The sequence below is a fragment of the Peromyscus leucopus genome, chromosome 1, assembly GCF_004664715.2.
Source record: "Peromyscus leucopus breed LL Stock chromosome 1, UCI_PerLeu_2.1, whole genome shotgun sequence".
Taxonomy (NCBI): domain Eukaryota; kingdom Metazoa; phylum Chordata; class Mammalia; order Rodentia; family Cricetidae; genus Peromyscus; species Peromyscus leucopus.
This window is the reverse complement of record NC_051063.1, coordinates 82758900-82780979: the sequence shown is the minus strand read 5'-3', so window position 1 is coordinate 82780979 and position 22080 is coordinate 82758900. Positions and strand designations below refer to the sequence as shown.

Here is a 22080-nt window from a genome sequence, read left to right as displayed (position 1 = left end):
ATTACTAGACATCTAAACTGTCATGCTGACTTCAGAGGGTGGTTCTCAGATCTTCAAGAAAGTCTATCCTTGGGGAGGAATGCTTATAACCTGCTCTCTGCCCTACCTCGGCCAGCCTGCTCCAGCAGAGTGCCCAGGCTAAGCGTTCTCTAGTCACCTGGGCCAGGGCATCACAGTCCTCTGGAAACCACCCATATGACTGTGCGTCTCCCACAAGTGAGGCCTGACTAGTGAGTGTGCCACAACACCTATGAATCATCCAGAACCTGAACAACAAACACACTCCCTGGAATGTACAGGCAATTAAACCCAATGTAATTAAAGAGAATAACTATTAAATAAACGAAGGCTGTGACACACAGCAGCCCCACGGCAGAGGGAGGCCTTCTTGAAGCAGTTTCCTGATTTGACAGCAGCATGCGTCACGAGGTCTATGCTGCCTAAAAGTCCACGGTGTTTCTTTTCACACGGGTGGAAACGGCCGGAAAGCCCGCATCCCACACTCCGCGTGCCCAGTGGGATCAGCTGTGCTCTGCTCCATGGCCGCTGGGAACGCCCACTTTCCCCACAGTCACTTCAGGCCTGTCATGGCTCCTGTGCTACAAAGCTGCTGTTGTCCTTCAAAGCCTTTCCTCTCTAGCCTGTGCTCTCGTAAACTTACCGTTTAGGTGACTGTCTAAGGTTCTGACTTATAAAAAAGAGGATCGTCCCACTGAGGCCTGCTGCCCGTTAAGCCCCTGTCACACCCTCAGGCACAGCACAAGTGTCTGTCACTGCCTGGAGCTTGTGGTCCTGTCAGCACTGGGGCCAGGTGAGTACACTGAACCCCCACTTCCAGGCTGGCACTATTTCCTGGGGAAAGCTTTCCACGTTGAGTGGAGAAACAGTGACCCCTTTCCCTTCCGGACAGTGACCTGAGACAGTTAACATGCCCAGGCCCCAAAAGCAAGTAAAGACGAGCCAGACAGGAGGTGGGAATGCTTACGGAGGTGGGGGAGCAGTGCCATCTCCAGCCCCTTGGCAAAGTGGGCAGTGGCGTCATAAAACTCCAGCAGTCTGGTGAGCTCCAGCTCGGGTCCCGCTCTCTCCACCGCTGCACTGAGGCACATGGGCAGGGAGGGCACCAAGGCCCCCAGGGTCTGAATCAGCAGCACCGTCACCACCTCGTGGGGGTTCTTGAAAACCTGCCGTGGGGAGAGGCGTGTGCGTCAGTGTACGGGAGCGCAAGGGAGGAGCCTCCCGGATAAGCTAGCTGTCTCCTGATGTTTCCCAAGGAGACCCTAGGACTGCTCAGGACGGGCCAGTAGGAGCCCCAAGTTTCCCTCACCAGGAAGACTGGACGGGGACAGAATGGAAAGTGCCAGGAGCTGCAATGTGGCCAGAGAAGCACGGCTATCATTGGCCTACTTACTCAACCTTGCCAAATGCCTGATACAGTACTGAGAGAGTCATCAGCAAGGACTCAGGTGACAACGGAGAGACTGAAGGATGAGCAGGAGCAAAACACAATGAAAGAGCAACACTGACCACAGCTGGAGGGCCATGCACAACCCAGGGTTTTCAACACTGACCACAGCTGGAGGGCCATGCACAACCCAGGGTCTTCAACACTGACCACAGACAGCTGGAGAGCCATGCACAACCCAGGGCCTTCAACACTGACCACAGCTGGAGGGCTATGCACAACCCAGGGCCTTCAACACTGACCACAGCTGGAGGGCCATGCACAACCCAGGGCCTTCAACACTGACCACAGACAGCTGGAGGGCCATGCACAACCCAGGGTCTTCAACACTGAGCACAGCTGGAAGGTCATGCACAACCCAGGGTCTTCAACACTGACCACAGCTGGAGGGTCATGCACAACCCAGGGCCTGGCCTGAAGTCGCTTCTATTCTCTGCACAGATCCGGGGCCACATACATTCTCTTAAGGGCCTTCAGGGACCATGGACCTGTACACTTTAGGTGGCTCACTTCTCTAGTGATCTTTTTCCACTCTCTGTTCCTTACATCTCTTGAGAAAATTTGAATAACGTACAATGTCCGTTTAGAAAATGCTCTCAACCTCCTTTTGTTGATTAATACCTTTTTGCTATAACCCAAATAAGTACAAACATGAAATGAGATGTAAGGATTAGTCTTAGAGGAGCTGGAGAGATGGCTCAGTGGTTAAGAGCACTGACTGTTCTTCCAGAGGACCGGGATTCAGTTCCCAGCACCCACATGGCAGCTCACAACTGTCTATAATTCCAATTCCAGGGGACCTGACATCCACAGTAAAACACCAATACATATAAAATAAAAATAAATTAATTAAAGAACTAATCTTAGAGAAGCTGAATGTCATGCAGTGCGCCCTTAGCCCCAGCACTCAGGAGGCAGAGGCAGGCGATCTCTGTGAGTTCAAGGCCAGCCTGGTCTACAAAAGCGAGTTACAAGCCAAAGCTGTTACACAGAGAAACCCTGTCAAAAAAAAAGAAAAGAAAAAAGAAAAGCCGAACACCAAAAAAGATACAAATGAAAACTATACAGCCAATAAAATCTAAACTTTATTCAAAGTTACCTTAATAGAAATTAAACTAAAACAGAGCATAACAAAACTAACAGGATGCAGCAAAAACAGGTCAAAGAGGAGAATTCACAGCTATAAATGCATATACTAAAGATCTCATATCAGCCACCTAATTGCATGCATTAAAGAACTACAGGGTAGGCATGCAGCTTGGTGGGGCAGTTCTTGCCTATCAACCATACATGGCTCCAATCCCCAATGCCACCAGAACTAGGTGTGGTGGCACCTGCCTGCACTCGCAGCACTTAGGAAGTAGAGCAGACAAATCAGAAGTTCAAAGTCATCCTTAGCTACACAGCAAACACAAGGCCAGCCTTGGGCTATACGAACTCTATCTGAAAAAACAAGAACCAGAACTAGAAAAAGAAGAACCTGAACTAAAGTCAGAAAAAGATTACTGAAACAGAGAGAAAGAAAAAAACAGATATGTAGAATCAACTGCAGAAGCTGGTTTTTTTTTTTTTTTTTTTTTTTACAAAGAGCTCTAAAATGGATAACCTGTACCTAAACTTAGGAAACAGGACAGAGTATTCAAGTTACTAAACTCAGATACGCAAGTAGGAACACTAGCACCAATTCTGTAAAAGCAGAAAGCACGCTAAGCTCCTAAAGGAGGACCGTGAACAACTACCCGCCAGCGGCCTGGACGTGTGGACACAGTGCTAAAGCTGCAATCTACCAAAACTGGCTCCAGAGGAAAAAGAAACTCCAAATAGACCCAAGGTTCACCAGGATCGTGAGTCAGTAGTCAAAAATGCCCAGACAGCTGGTATGGTGTGCCATGCCTACAATCCCAGTACAGGAGTAGAGGCAGGAAGCCCAAGAGTTCAGGAATCACCTAGAATACATGAGACCCTGTCTCAAAAAAGAGGTCCAAATAAAGACCAAAACTGAAGGCACTTCATCAGTGAACTCTACAAAACATACAAAAATTTACAGCAATCCTCCGGAGACAATGAAACATTGAAGGGCATCTTATAGTCCGAACTGTCTCCCTAAAATGTTATGCTAAAGCCTTAGCCACCAAATACCTTAAATATGACTCTATTTGGAGACATCCTTTTGAAGCGGGAGTGAAGGTACAATGGACCATAGGGGCATGCTCTGATTCTACATGACCGCTGTCCTCGTGGGAAGACATCAGGACAACCAGCACATCTGGGAGGAAGATTCGGAGAGAAGACTCCAGCCCTGCATTCAACTTGATTTCAAACTTCTAGCATACAGCATTTTGAGATTATCGCTGTTGTTTAAACTATCCAGTCTAGGGCTGGAGAGATGGCTCAGCAGTTAAGGCACTGGCTGCTCTTCCAGAGGACCTGGGTTCAATTCCCAGCAACCACATGGAAGCTCACAACCCTCTGTAACTCCAGTCCCAGGGCATCCAATGTCCTCTTTTGGTCTCGGCAGGCCTGCATGCATATGGGCACATACATACATATATACATGCTGACAAAATACTCATATACAAAAACTAAAAATAAAATCTCAAAGAAAATGTGAACTGCCCATGCTAAGGGATCTCGCTCTGACACCAACTAGCAGACTCACAGAAATTTCAATGGACTTTTGTTTCATTTCATGAATCCTATTCTATACTCTGCTTAGAGTCACTCTGCTGGAGTCTGAGATAAAGAAATAGAGGAAGAACCATACAAATCCAACAATAATGAATGGCTGGATGGTTATCCCACTCCACCTTGTATGTCCCGAGTGAGCCTCCCAACCATCTGCTTTGCTCATCACTCTCACTTGGAACGTAAAAGCACCCCGAGGCTAGCGATATGGCTCAGTGGGTGAAGGCACTCATCTTCAAAGTCTGATGACCTGAGTGTAATCCCCAAGACCCGCACAGAGGTGGAAGGAGAGAACTGACTCCACGAAGCCACCCTCTGACCTCAACACCAAAGTAAATACATATTTCAAAACATTACAAACTGAAATTCATTATTTCCAATTGACCTCTCAAGACCCATTACCTTACCTGCCCTGTTGTGATTGGTAATTTCCCACTAGCCCAGGATGAACTCTCCCCTTGAGTTTCCTTTCTTCCGGTTACCAACAGTTGCTATAGCGTTCCTTTGAACAGATCCTAACAACTGCTCATTCTTTTTGAACGCTTTTCTTTCCAGGCTGGTCTAGAACTCACTATGTAGCCCAGGTATGGATCTCCTGCCTCAGCCTCCTGAGTGTTAGGATTACAGGCATAAGCTACCATGTCCAGCTCTTCTTGGCTGGTATCACCATCCTGTACCAGCCAATGGCATTTACCTTCCTCAAATCCCTCATCAGCAACTCACTGCCCATATCTCCCCTAAATTCATTAATTTTAGGTGTTACTTTAACATTTTACTTACGGAGCTATGGAATTAACTTCCTCTGTGACGTGTCTAGTCAAGTCTTGAGCCCATTTTGAAAAACTGGTGTATCTGCCTTTTTTCACTGTGCAGTTACTAGAGTTCTCTATCTAAATATCAGCCCTTATCAGCGGTTTTATAGACATCTTCCTCCAATCTGTGGCTTCAGGAGAGGTTCTGTACTGATGAGGCATGATCTATGCATGTTGTTATGCTCTGTGGCTGTGTCACGTTTGCTGCTTCCATGACTAAGAAACCAGCCTCAATTCCGAAAACATGTTTGAACTTCCGTTGTTTTGTGGCAAATGGCCAGAGAACCCCTTTCGTCCAGTCACCCCCAAGGAAAGAAAACTGAGCATAATGAACCCAGTGTGTTCTAATTGAAGCATACATTTACAAAAAGGCCACTGAAGGTCCAGGAAATGTCTCGGTATACAGACTAACAAGTAAGAGTCCACTGGGATAGAGCCAATCTTCTGACTCCTTCCCTGCAGTGAGATAAGGCCTAAGGACCGAGGGCTGCAGAGTTAACCTGACTAATCCGTGGTGAGACCTTGTGACCTGCCCTCCACTATGCACAAAAACTCATGAGGATAGAGCTCCAGGAGAACCTAATAAGCTTCTGGACGGGACCATTAGAATGCCTTTGCAATTTGGGGACTAGTGATGGTGCTTTAGGGCAAGGAAAACAGTATCTATAAAAGAAAAAAAATGATAAACTTGGCTTCACCAAAACCAGAACTTCTGAGGGCTAGAAAGATGGCCAAGTGGTTAAGAGCACATGCTGCTCTTCCAGAGGACCTGAGTTCAGTTCCCAGCACCCATGCTAACTGCCTCTAATCCCAGCTCCAAGAGATCTGACATCCTTTGACCTCTTCAGGAACCCACCCACATGTGGCACACACACACAAATAAAAATAAAATTAAATTAAAAAATCAAAACTGCACCTGCAAGATGGCTTAGTTGGGAACCTGCTGCCAAGCTTGACATCGCAAGTTCAATTCCTGAGACCAACCTGGTGGAAGAAAGGACTGACTCCCACAAGTTGTCCTCTGACCCCACATGTGTACAATGGCATGTGAGAACACTCCCTATAAAATCATTGATTCATAAATAAATAAATGAAATCAGAACTTCTGCTCAGAGTTGGCGATGCAGACTTGACTGGCATGTGCAAACTCTGGGTTCATTCTCCAGCATCCCCAAAGCAGACAAACAAAAACCCTCTACTCAAGCTACAGACTGGAAGACAGTGTCTACAAAACATATTTGAGAAAGGACTTCTATCCAGAATGACGAACTCCTTAAACTAAATAATGCAAAGGCAAATAACCCATTTTTTTTTTTCAAACAAGCAAGAGGCCTGAGTAGACATGTCACAAAGGAATGTATGCAAACAGCCAATAAGCACATGAGTGGGTGTTCAATATCTTTAGTCATTATGGAAATGCAAATCAAAATCACAATGAAAGGTTACTACACACCTACCAGGAAAGCTAAAATTAAACAGGATGACAACATCAACATCAGCATGATGTACAACATGCAGAGCCCTTGCACACTGGTGTGAACTTGTAAAGTGCGACTACTCTGGAAAAGGTCTGGCAAATTCTTCTACACCAAAGCATACCCTGCCTGCACTCTGGACCCACAAGTCTACTCTCAGGTATTTACATTTAAGTAGAAAGACCCTTGTAGAGTGCTGTTCAGAGTGGCTTTAACAAAGCCTTGGACAGGAGCAGACCAGGTGTCTATCAACAAAGGAGAGGGGCCACATTTAATCCCAGCATGTGAGGCAGAGGCAGGTGGATCTCTGTAAGGCCAGCCTGGTCTACAGAGTAAGTTCTAGGACAGCCAAGGCTACATAGAGAGACTTTATCTCAAAACCACAAAAGGTAGGGGGAGGAGAGCAGGAGACAGAGACAGAGCTTGTAAACAAGCTGCTCTATATTCACACCTGTCACGGTAGTCAGCGATAATAAAGAATGAGGACACAACAATGCACAGAATCAAGAGTCTCATCAGAAACCAGCCCACAGATTACTCCACTGTAAAGAGCACCAGAGCAGATGACATTAATTTATGTCATCAGCATTGTCAGGGCAGCAGTGCCTGGGAAAGAAGCACAGGGATCTTTCTAGAATGTCTTGAAAGGGGATGAAGTTACATAGATTTTGCATTTATTTAGCTAATCCAATGGCATATTTGAGATCACTGCATTTCTAGTCAGTTGGTGGTGGCGCACGCCTTTAATCCCAGCACTCGGGAGGCAGAGCCAGGCGGATCTCTGTGAGTTCGAGGCCAGCCTGGGCTACCAAGTGAGTCCCAGGAAAGGCGCAAAGCTACACAGAGAAACCCTGTCTCGAAAAACCAAAAAAAAAAAAAAAAAAGAATCAAAAATAAGTAGTCTCAATGAGCAGATGGAAACATGGACAGCGGGACAGATCTGTGATAAAGCACACATGGTAAAATGTCCATTGCAAAGACTAGGGGTGGAGGCATTACTGTACAAATCTTTCAGTTTTTTATAGTTGGGAGTTTCTTTTGTAGTAAAGTAACAGAGGAAGACTAGTAAGCTCTCAGTGGTAAAACATCACTTGTTTAGTACGCCTGGATTTGAGCCCCAGGACAGGAGCAAGATTTTTTTTTAAGTTTCACTTAAAATACTGGGGAGGGCCCGGTGGTGATGGCACATACCTTTAACCCCAGGACTCCAGCAGCAGAGGCAGATGGATCTCTTTTAGTTCGAGGCCAGCCTGGTCTACAGAATTAGTTCTAGGATAGCCAGGGCTACACAGAAAAACCCTGTCTTGAGAAAATAAAAACACTGGAGAGGGGTGAGGCTATAGTCCCGTTAATAGAGTGCCTACACAAAACCTGGGGTTCCATCCCCGAAACACTTAAGTAAGTCATGACAGGACACCCACTCGAGGGACAGAGGCAGGAGGATCAGAAGTGGATGAGACTCTGCCCCCAACACCCTCCCAAAATAAAAATAAAAATAAAAACAGCAACAACAAAAGGTTTGGTGATGCATGACTATAATCCCAGCACTGGAGAGGCCGAGGCAGGAGGATTGCTATGAATTAGAGGCCAGAGTGGGCTGCTCAGTGAATTTCTTTCTTTCTTTTAGACAGGGTCTCACTATGTAGCCCTGGCTGGCCTAGAACTTGCCATGTAGACCAGGCTGGCTTCAAACATACAGAGCTCTGCCTCCTCCTGCCTCCTCCTGCCTCCTGCTTCTGCCTCTGCCTCTGCCTCTGCCTCCTAAGTGCTAGGATTAAAGTGTAAACCACCATGCCTGTCTACACAGTGAATTTCAAGTCAGCCCGGACTACAGAGTTTTTAGAAAGAAGAGAAGGGGAAAGCCAGGTCCAGTGGTACAGGCCTCTAATCCCAGCAATTTAGGATGGCCGAGGCAGGAAGATTAAAAGTTCAAGGGCAGCCTGAGCAACTTAAGGAAACCTGTCTCCAAATGAAACAAGAAAGACCTGGAGTACAGCTCAATGGAAATATTCTGGCCTAGCAAGTGTGAAGCTGTAGATCTGATCCACAAAATCCACTAAAATAAAACGAAACACTAGGGAAATTTGAAGGTTATGACATTTTACCATGTCACCCCATCCCTTACACTGTGCTAGCCCAAGCTTCAGCAAACTGGCTGCCTGTCACACCTACCTCCAGCAAAGGAAATAGACCATGAGCCAAAGGTACAAATGAACATGCCTTCCAAAACTGAGGCTGAGAGCCCAGGATTTTCTTAGACGGCACAGGGCATTTTCATGGATAGACACTGTTGTTTTTATTCTAGTGATATGAGACGTGTGTAAGAGGCGAGGATGTGTAAATGAGTGTGGTCAGACAGGTACACCGGAAACTGGTAGCTGCATAGAACTGTGGGAACTTAGAACCTAAATCTAAATTAGGTTAGTTCAAGTGACAAGAAACAAGGATGGAGAAACCGGAGGCCGAGGCAGGAGGATCACAGTGAGTCTAAGGCCAGGCTTGGCTGCACAGCAAAAATCTGTCTCATGAGCCTCGGGGAGGATGAAAAGAAAGAAACAAAATGTTTTAGCCAACCTGAACGCCATAACCCTGAATAAGGAATTCTCCCCAACTACAGTTGAGTTCATTTCAGCAAGTGCCTGATGATTGTCTCAGGAGTCATAACAATCTGTGAAATAAGTCACACAGCCATCAGACCATTAGCACTCCCGGGTAAGATGGGCTTTTCCCCTCCCAGGAGAGCTGCTGTGCCTCTGACATCAGACAGGGAAGGGTGGCTCCTTCCCTCTGGCTACAAATGCCTGTGGACTCAGAGAGGAAGTGATGGGAGGCTCCCACTCTAAACCTGGCCTCGCCTCACCCTGTTCGGAGGACCTCTAAAATGAGACTTTTCCTCCAGCTCCAATGAGAACAGGGGAACTTGACCTGAGACCTGAACTTAAGATCAAAAAAAAAAAAAAAAAAAAAAAACAGTCTGCTCTTTCCACCACCTGACCAGGGGCCTCTGGCTTTCAGGAAGGCCAGAGGTCCAGCTGAATACCAGGGACCCGGTCTCATTAGATCCTATTTAAGATACAGAGGAGAGTGATAAGAAGAGTTTCCTTGGAGACCTAGAGTCCACTGACGCGGGTTATAAGCCTGTGTTTTAACCCCTTGGGTGACAACGGTGCTGGGTCCAGAGCAGCACCCCCCCCCACTCCCATGCCACTGCAGGCTTTGTTCTCCAATGGTGAGGCGTACCTGTGTGGCCCACTGGGTTTGCGTGTGCCAAGCCCCAAGCAAGGCATCATAGAGGCCGGTGAGCTGCCGGTCCAGTGGAAGGTCACTCTGGCACAGCTCTTGCCAGGCTGCTAAAAGCTGTACCTGCAAAAGCAGAACAAACAGGGGTGTCTTACTAGGTACCCCCCAAACATGCTGGGAAACTGCCCCACGCCACTACACAATGTATTGCTGCCCACTACCCCGAGCACACAAGTACCCACTGAGATTCATGCACGTGAGAAAGAGCAGGAAACAGACTCCACTCCGATCACTATCTACAGCTTGAACTTGTCGACCTCCAAGCCACACTGTCTGCTCTGACCCCACCCCAAAGCACGCCACTGTGCTTCTGCAGGGTACACTGCACTCTTATGAAGAGCTCTTAGGGTGGCCATAGCATGCACTGACGCTTCGTGCACTCCACCATACTTTTTGTTTTGTTTTTCGAGACAGGGTTTCTCTGCGTAGTTTTGGTGCCTGTCCTGGATCTCGCTCTGTAGACCAGGCTGGCATTGAACTCAGAGATCCACCTGGCTCTGCCTCCTGAGTGCTATGATTAAAGGCGTGTGCCACCACCATCTGGCCCATACTTTTTTTTTAATGCCTCCTTCCCACCCCTGAGATAGGTTTTCTTTGTATAGCCTTGGCTGTCCTAGAACTAACTCTGTAGACCAGGCTGGCCTCATACTCACAGAGATCCTCCTGCCTCTGTCTCCTAAGTGCTGGAAAATGCTGGAACTAAAGGCAAGCACCACCACACACAGAGAGGCCAGCAAGATGACTCACAGCATAAAGACACTTCCCTCCCCGCAAACCTGACAACCTGAGTTCAATCCTAGGGGCCCACATAGAGGTAGAAGGGGAGCAGATTCCATGATGCTGTTCTCTTACCCACACGTACACCATGGCACGCTTGTGCTGCACACATGCACTACACACACAACAATAATAAGGAAAACTAAAACAAACAAACAAACAAAAAAAAAAAAAACATGAGTACTGTGCTTAAAGGAATTACGGTTAGCCCAGGAAGTTGCAGGTTGGTAGCCTAGCCCTTGAAAACAAAAAATTCTTATGGCTTGCTAAAGGCATAATGAAGCATGAGACGTGAATCTCCTTTAAAAAACAAAAATAGGAACCAATTAAAATAATGTTTTAAGTCTGTAAATGAATGCAGGCTGAAAACCCACTGATTCGTTCCAAGTGACAGTTAAAGGCATCCATTAAGTGGATCAAGAGCACCCCCTACTGGCTTTAACTAAAAGAAAAATGACCCACGGGCAAGGAGTCTCTACTTTTGCCTTTGCTCAGTAGCGGCAGTGGCCCTCCCCAGTCATACTGCCCCGCAGCTGCTCACCTTGTGACACTTGTAGTAGTATGCAAGGAGCTGGGGCATCCGGTCAATTTCCGTAAACACCTTCACAAACACTCTGGACTGATCTAAAGAACACAAAATGTGCACAAAGTGTTATCAGGTTTCCCAAGGCAGCCAAGGCAAGCAACTCACTCTGAGAAATTCAGATATATGTCCACTAGATTCAGAAGTTTCTACTTAGATAACTGCTTTCATTCAAATATAAGAATCATAGGCATAAGAAATAAGGGCAGAACATGGGACTCAGTTATCAGACACTGCAAGTCTAAGCTTATTAAAATAATGCATCGAGCACCATTACTATAGCTCTGGGCATGGTGGCACATGCCTGGAATCCTAACACTCAGGAGGCTGAGACAGGAGAATGACAGCCTGGACTATATAACAAGCCCCTGTCTTCAAAAATAACACACACAGGGACTGGAGAGATGGGTTAGTGGGTAAGAACACTGGCTGCTCTTGCAGAGGACCTGAGTTTGATTCTTAGAACCTACATGGCAACTTGCAACCATCTATAACTCCAGTTCCAGAGGATTCAATGCCCTCTTCCGGCCTCTGTGGGCACCAGGCACACACATGGTACCCAGAGCAGGCAAATGCCCACCGACGTAAAATAACAAAATGATTTTATTTTTAAAGAGCAATGGGGGGGGGGGGCGGGGAGTGCAGTAATCAGAGCACGTGACTGCTGGTGGGAAAACAGATGAGAACGGAGCTCGCACCAAAGCTCGAGTGTAGAATTGAAGGCGGCTCTGAGCCTCAGATTGTCCAGTACACCTACTTCCCCACCTGGTCCTGGCCGTGCACCAACCATGGACTGTCACTGGCAAGGCTACAAAATAACCATCTCATCCATCAGCCTCATAGTTTTCATAGCTGAGAAAACTGCACCTCCAGCTTGAGTTAGCGGCTGGACGAGTTAGCGGCTGGACGAGAAACCACGGGGAGCTGTGTGCAGTGCTGACTTTCAGTTGTTCTGATCCACAAAAACAGCCACCATCTGACTCCATCAGCGTTTATACGAACTGAAAAACGGTGAGCAAACAAGCCTTCTGTCAGATGCCAAGAATAAATCACACTCCTCAGGGCCTCGGGGCCTGGGTGCGTCTTATCATCGAGGGTGGTCTCCGGGGTCCTAATCAGTGACCTAAACTAGGCTCCCCTGCCAGCCCTGTCTGTCACACCTCCTCTTCACAGGAGGAGTCGGCCGCACTTACTGTGTCAGGCGCTTTATGTGAACCGCCTCTTCTCCTTCCCACACACGGAAAGAGACCCGCAGGAGTGCTGTGACATCCCTTGTCTTGTCTCACTGTCTCTTGATAAATCAGCACAAAGCACAATTGCTGGAAGTACACCAAGTTGTACTAAAAGGATTATTTAAGTAACACTGCCAGGGATGATGGTAGAGGCAGGAGGATTGAGAATTCAAGGCCACGCAGGGATGCAGTGATACAGTAAGACTCTACCTCGAATAAACCACAAGAAGGATAAACTAATCAACTAGCAGAAGGAAAAACAGGATAACAAAAAAGGAGATCAATGAAGCCAGACTCTGAACAACGCAGCAAACTGAAAAAAATCTACCTAGTTCCACTAAGTCAAAAGAAAAAAAACAGAATGCTTAAATGCAGACAATGAGAATGAAAAGCAAAACAATAAAAAGATAACAGGAAAGTACTTTGGACTATTATAAGACAACATGTCAGGGTCTGGAGAGATGGCTCAATGGTTAAGAACACTGACTGCCCTTCCAGAGGACCCAAGTTCAATTCCCCTGCACAAACACAGCACCTAACAACTGTCTGTAACTCCAAGATCTGACGCCCTCACACAGACATATACATGCAGGCAAAATACTAATGCACATAAAATAAAAATAAATTATTTTAAAAAATAAGACACCAGGCGGTGGTGACACACGCCTTTAATCCCAGCACTTGGGAGGCAGAGGCAGGAGAATCTCTGTGAGTTCGAGGCCAGCCTGGTCTACAAAGTGAGAAAGTGAGTTCCAGGAAAGGCACAAAACTACACAGAGAAACCCGGTCTCAAAAAACAAAAAACAAAAAACAAAAAAAAAAGAGAGAGAGAGACATCAGATATCCTTGATGAAAATGATAAATTCTCCCAAACACACAAACTACCAAGACTGAATCTCAAAGAAATTCTAAACTGGACACATTATAGGCATACACCTATAATTCCAACACTCAGGCAGAGGTGAGAGGATTCCCCCAAGTGTGAGACCACCCTAGTCTACATGGAAAGTTTCTGGCCAGACAGAGCTACACAGAAAGACCCTGTCTCAAACAGAAAAGAAAGGCTAGAAGGAAGGGGCTTGGTCCTAAGCACCACATAGACCACATGTGGTGGTGTACACTTGAAATCACAGCACTCAGAAGGTGGGAAGAGGAGGGTCAGAGATTCAAGGTCAGGCCAAGAAGTAAAAACGGTTGCCAGGCAAGTTTGATCCTCTGAGTTAATGGCCAGAACCCAGGTAAAAAGCTGATGCAGAGGGATGTACATCTGTAACCCCTGTGAGTTTGGAGACAGACACAAGAACTGCTCAGGGGCTCCCCATCCATCTAGCCTAGAGCATGAAGAGCAGAGACGGGGAGACCCTGCCCAGAGTAGAAAAGAAGTGAAGGTCAAGGTTATCCTCAGCACATAGTCAGTTTGAGGCCAGCCTGGGCTACACTACACACTGTCTTTAAAAAAAATACTCAATAAAAAAAAAAAATCTAACAGCCGGCGGTGGTGGCGCACGCCTTTAATCCCAGCACTCGGGAGGCAGAGCCAGGCGGATCTCTGTGAGTTCGAGGCCAGCCTGGGCTACCAAGTGAGTTCCAGGGAAGGCGCAAAGCTACACAGAGAAACCCTGTCTCGAAAAAAAAAACCAAAAAAAAAAAAAACCAAAAAAAAAAAAATCTAACAACTCAAATTCAGCAGTACATTAAAAGGATCCTACCCCATCACTAAGTGGGATTTATCCTTGGGAGCAAAAACTGGTTCAACGCAAAGAGTCAATCAATGTAAGGGTTTTTAATCTCAACACTTGGGAGGCAGAGGCAGACAAAGCTCTGTGAGTTCAAGGCCAGCCTAGTTTACATAATGAGTTAAGCCAGTCATCACTATATAGTAAGATCCTGTCTCAAAAAAAAAAGGGGGGGATTAATGCAATGTAATGCTACATTAACAAAACAAGGGGAGATAATAACCATCTCAACTATGAAGAAAAGTATTTAATAAATCTCAAAAACTTAAAAAAAAACAAAACTTATTTTATTTTTATGTATGTCTGTGAACATGTGTATGGGTGCTCCTGTCGGCCAAAAGAGGGCATCAGATCCCCTGGAGCTGGAGCTGCAGGCTATTGTGAGCTGCCAGATAAGGATTCTGGGAACTGAACTCCCAACCTCTGTAAAGCAACAAACTCTCTTAACCTCCAGCCCCAAAACTCAACACTCTTTCATGATAAAAATACTCAGTCGTCTAGGAATAGAAGGAAGCTGTCTTACCATAATAAAAACCACAGCTAACACAACACTCAGATGTAAAGATAGGAAACGGGACTGGAGAGATGGCTCAGCAGTCAAAGGCATGTTTTGCTCTTGCAGAAGACTGACTGGGGTTTGGCTCCCAGCACCTACATGGTGGCCACAACCACCCATAATTACAGTTCCAGTGGAGCCAATGCCTTCTTCGGACCTCTGTAGACATCAAGCATGTACACGGTGCACATATGTACACACAGGTGAAACACTCATACACATACAATAAAATAAATCTAAAAAAAATTTTTTTTAAGATAAGGGACAAAACAAGTCTACTTTGTCTAGTTATATCCAACATGATACTGGAAGTCCTAATCAGAGAAGCTAGGCAAGAAAAATAAAAGGCATTCACACGGGAAAAGGAGTACAATAATCTGTGCAGACATGTTCCTGTGTGTGTAAAAACCTGAAGATCCCATACACACACAAATCCTACTAAAACTAATGAACTGGGCTGGAGAGATGGCTCAAAGGTTAAGAGCACCGACTGCTCTTCCAGAGGTCCTGAGTTCAATTCCCAGCAACTACATGGTGGCTTACAACCATCTGTAATGAGATCTGGTGCCCTCCTCTGTATACATAATAAATAAATAAATCTTAAAACTAATAAACTAAGCAAAAGCTTTTGTTTTGGTTTGCTTTTTGGTAGTGCTAGGCATTAAGCCCAAGGCATTGTCTACACTAGGTGAGAGCTTTATCACTGAGGTACACTCCAGTGTAGAGCCCCAGCTTTGATATGGCTTCAACACTAGACTAAGGGAGGCCCCACTTCCTTGGGCCCTGACTGTGGAGATGAGCAGGAAGAAAGCATCTCATGGGGACCATGCTGTCACCGGGAGGCAGGGAAGGATGAGCTTCTTCGCACACACCGAGCACTCAGCTACCCAGAGCTCCTGTGCAGTCCTGGTTTACACCTCTGGTCCCAGCTTAATTACTAAAAGCACTCTCCCCGGGACAGAGATGAAGAGTGGAAACCTCTCTCAAGAAAGAAAAAAAGAAAAAAAAAAAAGGACAGCTCCACTACTGCCCCCTTTTGATTGGCTGATATTTTTGTGGATGAAGTATGTAGGAGTGAAGTGTGCTGATGTCTGCAGCCCACTTTGAAGAGAGTCAGATGGGGGCTAGAAGTGCGGTCCAGAAGTAAAGTGAATGCTTAGCATGCCAAAGCCCTGGTTCTCACCACAACACCAGGACTCGCCACACAAAAGACAAAAAAGGGCCAGAGCTGCCGTCCGTGGCAAAGCTACCAAACCAACAACAACAACAGTGAAAGAGAAAGAAACAGTGAGATGGAGCAACAGACCTACCATGGAGCAAACGTAAAGCTGGCATGGAGCTCAGTGGCAGAGCCCTTGCCAGGCCTGGGTTCCACCCCCAGCGTGGGGAGGTGGCGCAGGAAAATGACAGTGTTGAAATCCAGAGGCTATCTCCATAGCGCCTGTTTCAGCTGTTCTGTATGTCAGCAAATTGTATAAAATGCTAAAAATATGGAAACATTACAAAGTTACATTTTTCTGCAATCTACACAACTCAATCAACACAAAATTATTCTAAAGATTCTTTTTTTTCTTTTTGGTTTTTTGAGACAGGGTTTCTGTGTAGCTCTGGCTGTCTTGGAACGTGGTCTATAGACCAGGCTGGCCTCGAACTCACAGAGATCTACCTACCTCTGCCTCCTGAGTGCTGGGATTAAAGGCGTGCGCCACCACCTCCCGGCAACCAAGCCTTACACTTAAAACAGAAAGGTGCCCACAGTTGAAACTGGCCACACTCACCCACAGACTGAGAGGTGAATGCTGCTACAATCTGGGGGCTGGCCAGGGCCTCCAGCCTGTTCTTCAGAGCCTCCAGGTGCACACACTTTTCGGAGTAGTCTGGAGTGTCCACGAGCATCATCAAGCTGTTCTGCATACCAGTCAGCTTGGCAGAGATCACAGCTACGTCCTATAAAAAGACAAAACAAAGGATGCTTATCTTAAGACTCCCAACACCTCAACTGGAATTAGAGGAAATACATTAGAAGACAACTCTTTGGGGCTGGAGAGACGGTTCAGGAGGTAAAGGTGCTTGCCCACCACCCTCCAGTGCCCACATGATGGGAGGGAAGAACCGACTCCCACAAATTGTCCTCTGACCACCACATGTATACCGTGGCACAAATGCTTATGTACACACACACAAAAAAAATTTAATAAAAAAAAAAAAAATTTTTTTCAGGGGCTAGAGATGGCTCAGCAGTTAAGAACACTGGGGTTGTTCTTCTAGAGGTCCAGAGTTCTATTCCCAGGAACCACATGGTGGCTCACAACCATCTATAGTGGGTGCCCTCTTCTGGCATAAAGTCATACATGCAAATAGAGCACTCATCGATAAAATAAATAAATCTTTTTTAAAAATTCACTCAAGGAAATAATTCATAAAAATAAAAACAGCACATAAAAATTATGCTCAACATTATTAGTACCAAAATAAACACAAATTAAAACAAAGAAGTGTCATTTTCTTCTAATTGAGAAAGCTTTTGAAAAATTATAATGGCTATTTTTGGTAAGGATGCAAAAAACAATCTGGTATCACAAATGCATAGTGGGAGTTGGCTCAGTGGTTAGGAGAGCTTGTAGCCAGTAGAGTACCAGCTCAGATTTCAGCACCCATCCTAGGAGGCTCACAGCAGGCTGTAACTCAGCTCCAGGTTTCCACACTACTCTCCTGACCTCCACACCCATACATCCACTCACACAGACACACAGAGATACGTAAATTAAAATAAAGTATTTTAACATGTATGCTGTCTTACTGAAAGGCAATTTAACAATAGGTCAAGATGGGCTGGAGAGATGGCTCAGAGTTTAAGAGCACTGGCTGTTCTTCCAAAGGTCCTGAGTCCAATTCCCAGCAACCACATAGTGGCTGAAAACCATCTGTAATGAGATCTGGTGCCCTCTTATGGCCTGCAGGCATACATGCAGGCAGAATACTGTATGCATAATAAATAAATAAATCTTTAAAAAAAAACAGTAGGTCAAGAATCTTAAAGATATCCACAAGAGTAGGGGAAGGGTTGGCAGGAGCATTTGCTATGCAAGCCTGCCACCCTGAGTAAGATCCCTGGGACCCACAGTGGAAAGACACAACAGACTTCTGAAAGTAGCCCTCTGACCTCCATTTATGAGTGCTGGGGCATATACACACCGGCATTCACACACATATCATACATGTGCACACATGCATGCCATACAATAGTGAATAAAAAGGAAGTATTCCCAGGACTAGGGATGAAACTCTGTGGGACAGTGCTTGCCTAGCATGTTTTAGGCCTGGGTTTCATCTACAGCACTAAAAAATCAAGAAATCGCTGGGCAGTGGTGGCGCATGCCTTTAATCCCAGCACTCAGGAGGCAGAGCCAGGTGGATCTCTGTGAGTTTATCAGAGAAATGCAAATCAAAACAACTCTGAGATACCACCTTACACCTGTTAGAATGGCTATGATCAAAAACACTAATGACAGTTTATGTTGGAGAGGATGCGGAGCAAAGGGAACACTCCTCCACTGTTGATGGAAGTGCAAACTTGTATAACCACTGTGGAAATCAGTATGGCGGTTTCTCAGAAAATTAGGAATCGAACTACCTCAAGACCCAGCCACACCACTCTTGGGCATATACCCAAGGAATGCTCAATCACACCACAAGGACACATGCTCAACTATGTTCATAGCAGCAATATTTGTAAAAGCCAGAACCTGGAAACAACCTAGATGCCCATCAACTGAAGAATGGATTAAGAAAATGTGGTACAATACACAATGGAGTACTACTCAGCAGAGAAAAACAATGACATCATGAAATTTGCAGGCAAATTAAACTAGAAAATATCATCCTGAGTGTGGTAACCCAGACTCAGAAGGACAAACATGGTATGTACTCACTCATAAGTGGATTCTTGATATAAAGCAAAGAACAATCAGACCGAAACCACAGATCCAGGGAGGCTAGTTAGCAGGGGGGACCCTAGGATGACTATGGCTTATAATAAGTTTTGATTTTACTCAATTACTGAGCAAGCCTCAATGAAACATTTCACTATTAAGATAAGAATTTATACTGTAACAAGCTGAAAAAAGAAAATGCTGGCTGTACTTTCAAGAGGGGAGGCTAAAATCTTCTTAGATTATAGATTAGCCTATAGAAAAATGTCTGCCATAAATCAAACAGTGAAGGGAAAGATGAATAGGAATCTCACTTACACAACTTAAGTAAAACATAGCTCTCTGAACAGATGAAGATAGGTCCCTTCTGTATCCAGAATCTAATCAATATGAATAATTCAGCTATCATTTGGCTTAAAAGGGCTTATTGGGAAATGTTATCATTTATACTATTTTCTACAGAGAAAATATTTTACTGTTTAAAATAACCCTGGACTTGTAAATTATAACTTGTTTTTATGTTCAGGCTATCTGAGTATTATTTCTCCTACAGTTGTACATAAAATGTTTTTACATTCAAAAAAAGGGACAAATACTATAAAATTGTATTACATGAAATATATAGAATATACAAATTCATAGAGACAGAAAGATTAGACGTTATCTCAAAACAGAGAAGAAAGGAATATAGAACAATGATTTCCTAAGTACAGAATCTCTGTTTTGTGTGATGGAAAAACCCCACAAATCGACAGTAGTATCAGGACATAATATTATGAATGTAATAAATCAATACAATTAATGTAATTAATGAATATCATAAATATAATTATTGAATGAATACTGCAAATGAATCAAGAATACCACAAATGTAATTAATATCATGAGTGTAATTAATGAATATCATGAGTGTAATTAAAAAATAGAAAAAATTTAGCTGGGTGGTGGTGGCACACGCCTTTAAACCCAGCACTTGGGAGGCAGAGGCAGACGGATCTCTGTGAGTTTGAGGCCAGCCTGGTCTCCAAAGCGAGTTCCAGGAAAGGCACAAAGCTACACAGAGAAACCCTGTCTCGAAAAACAAAAAAACAAAAAATAGAAAAAATTAAAAAAAAAAAAAGAAATAATCTGAGGCTGGGCATGATAGCATACACCTTTAATATCAGCATTCAGGAGACAGAGGCAAGAGGATATCTGTGAGTTAAGAGGCCAGCTTGGTCTACATAATAAGTTATGGACCAACTAGGGTTACACAGCAAGAATGTAAGTGGCCCCCGTAATATGATTTATTATGAATGTAATAAATCAATACAATTAATGTAATTAATGAATATCATAATATAATTATTGAATGAATACTGCAAATGAATCAAGAATACCACAAATGTAATTATTATCATGAGTGTAATTAATGAATATCATGAGTGTAATTAAAAAATAGAAAAAATTTAGCTGGGCAGTGGTGGCACACGCCTTTAAACCCAGCACTTGGGAGGCAGAGGCAGACGGATCTCTGTGAGTTTGAGGCCAGCCTGGTCTCAATGGCACCATTAGGAGGTGTGGCTTTGTTGGAGTGGATATGGATGGCCTTGCTGGGGGAAGTGTGTCACTGTGGGGGCAGGCTTGAGGTTTCCTATGCTCAGGATACCGCCCAGTGTCTCAGCTGACTTCCTGCTGCCTGCAAGATGTAGAACTCTCAGCTACTCCTCCACCACATCTGCCTGCACGCTGCCATGCTCCCTGTCATGATAATTAATAATGGACTGAACCTCTAAAACTATAAGCCAACCACCCCAATTACCTGTTGTCCTTTATAAGAGTTGCTGTGGTCATGGTGTCTTTTCACAGCAATGGAAACCCTAACTAAGACACTCTGTCTCAAAAACAAAATTAAACTAAACTAAAAACAAAAAGAATCTGAGGAATTCTGATGTCTGGTGGTGCACGCACACACACATGCAAATCAAAAGAAATTTGAGATTTCATCTCATCCCAGTCAGACAATGGCAAAGGTCAACAAAACAACCAACAACAAATGCTGGAGAGGATGTGTGGAAAGGGGAACCCTCGTTTATTGTTTATGGGATTGCAAACTGCTGCTGTAGCCACTATGGAAATCAGTGTGGAGAATTCTCAAAAAGCTAAAACCAAATCGACCACACAACTTAGCTATACCATTCCTTGGCATAATGCCCAAAAGACTTGATATCCTGTTCCACAGATATTTGCTCAGCCATGTTCATTGTTGCTATATTCATAGCAGCCAAGAAATGGAAATAATCTAAATGTCCTTCAACTTATGAATGGACAATGAAAATGTGGTACATATAAACTATGGAATACTATTCAGCTGTAAAGAAAATGAAATCATGAACTTTGCAAGTAAATGGATGAAACTAGAAAAGATCATGAGTGAGGTAACCCAGACCCAGAAAGACAAACAACCTCATGTTCTCTCTTACTGGAAGTTCCTAGCACCAAATCTTCAAATGTGAATACACATCCTGGAGTAACTGCAGAAACCAGGAAAGTGAAAAAGGGACCATTGGGAGTGGTGGGGATGAAGCACTAGAGAGGGGAATAACAGAGATCTGAAGGAGAGATGGGAAAGGGGGGGCTCTGGTTAAGGAAGGGGGGAAGATAAATATAGAGGGACAGAGAAGGGTAAAATAACAGTAAGAATGTCTGAAAAGCCATAAGGAATCAAACAATTAACCATCTACCTAAAAGTACCATAATATATATAGGTAGGGGTGTGTGTGTGTGTGCGTGCGCACAGAGAGAAAGATTAAATGAAATTCTCTCATCTGCGCTGACAATGCTCCTTCCTAGAACCATAGATCATCTAACAAAACCCCCAACACCAGGCATCAAAGGCCGTCTTTAGTTGGGTCAGGGTTATAGATTATTGCTATTGCTCTTGGCTACCCCCCAGTGGTGGAAGGTAAGTTCCTATTGCTCAAGACACCATGCACTTCAGACACGGGGCCCAGAGACCCCTGAACTGGACCTGACCTGAATGTTCTCTCCTCCCTGAGAACCAGCTCTCATGGTACCGGAAGACACCATGCAAATTTCCAGGAGAGTAAGCAAATAACACCCAGCTATGACACCTATGAACCACAACAACCAGCCTGGCATGGTAACCCTGAGAGGGCAGTAGCAGCCAGAATACACTGGTGGTGACCAGCACCTCTCAAGACCCACTCAGCAGGAGGGACAGCATGCCTGGTCCTGGAAACCTAGCCAGCTACCCAGGGCTAGGAAAGCCATGGGTCTTGGAGGAGAACCTAAACCACCACTTCACTAAACCAGCATAATCCCTAGCTACACTCTAAATAGTGGTTCTTGTACCCACAGATCAGTGTATGCAGAGGGCAAAAAAGCCCGGGCACACAGATACGCACTGGAGAAGCCAGGAAAAGGAAACCATACAGCTGACCTCTCCAAAGGGAGAAGATATTTGGCTGTTTTTTCCAGAATGCTAGGGGGAAATGTAATTTACAACCTGGTAATCCTTTGCTCTT

The 22080-nt window shown here is 45.0% G+C and overlaps 1 protein-coding gene across 1 annotated transcript in view; it reads right to left on the bottom strand.

Moving 5' to 3' along the window:
- The window catches only part of Cog7 (component of oligomeric golgi complex 7), a 70716-nt gene that overhangs the window by 40073 nt on the left and 8563 nt on the right, over window positions 1–22080 (bottom strand). The window contains exons 4-7 of the mRNA XM_028867853.2: window positions 16400–16568; window positions 11056–11138; window positions 9678–9800; window positions 986–1184 (exon numbers count right to left, since the gene is read on the bottom strand). Coding sequence (XP_028723686.1) covers window positions 986–1184; window positions 9678–9800; window positions 11056–11138; window positions 16400–16568 — 574 coding nt within the window. The remainder of the gene's footprint in view (window positions 1–985; window positions 1185–9677; window positions 9801–11055; window positions 11139–16399; window positions 16569–22080) is intronic.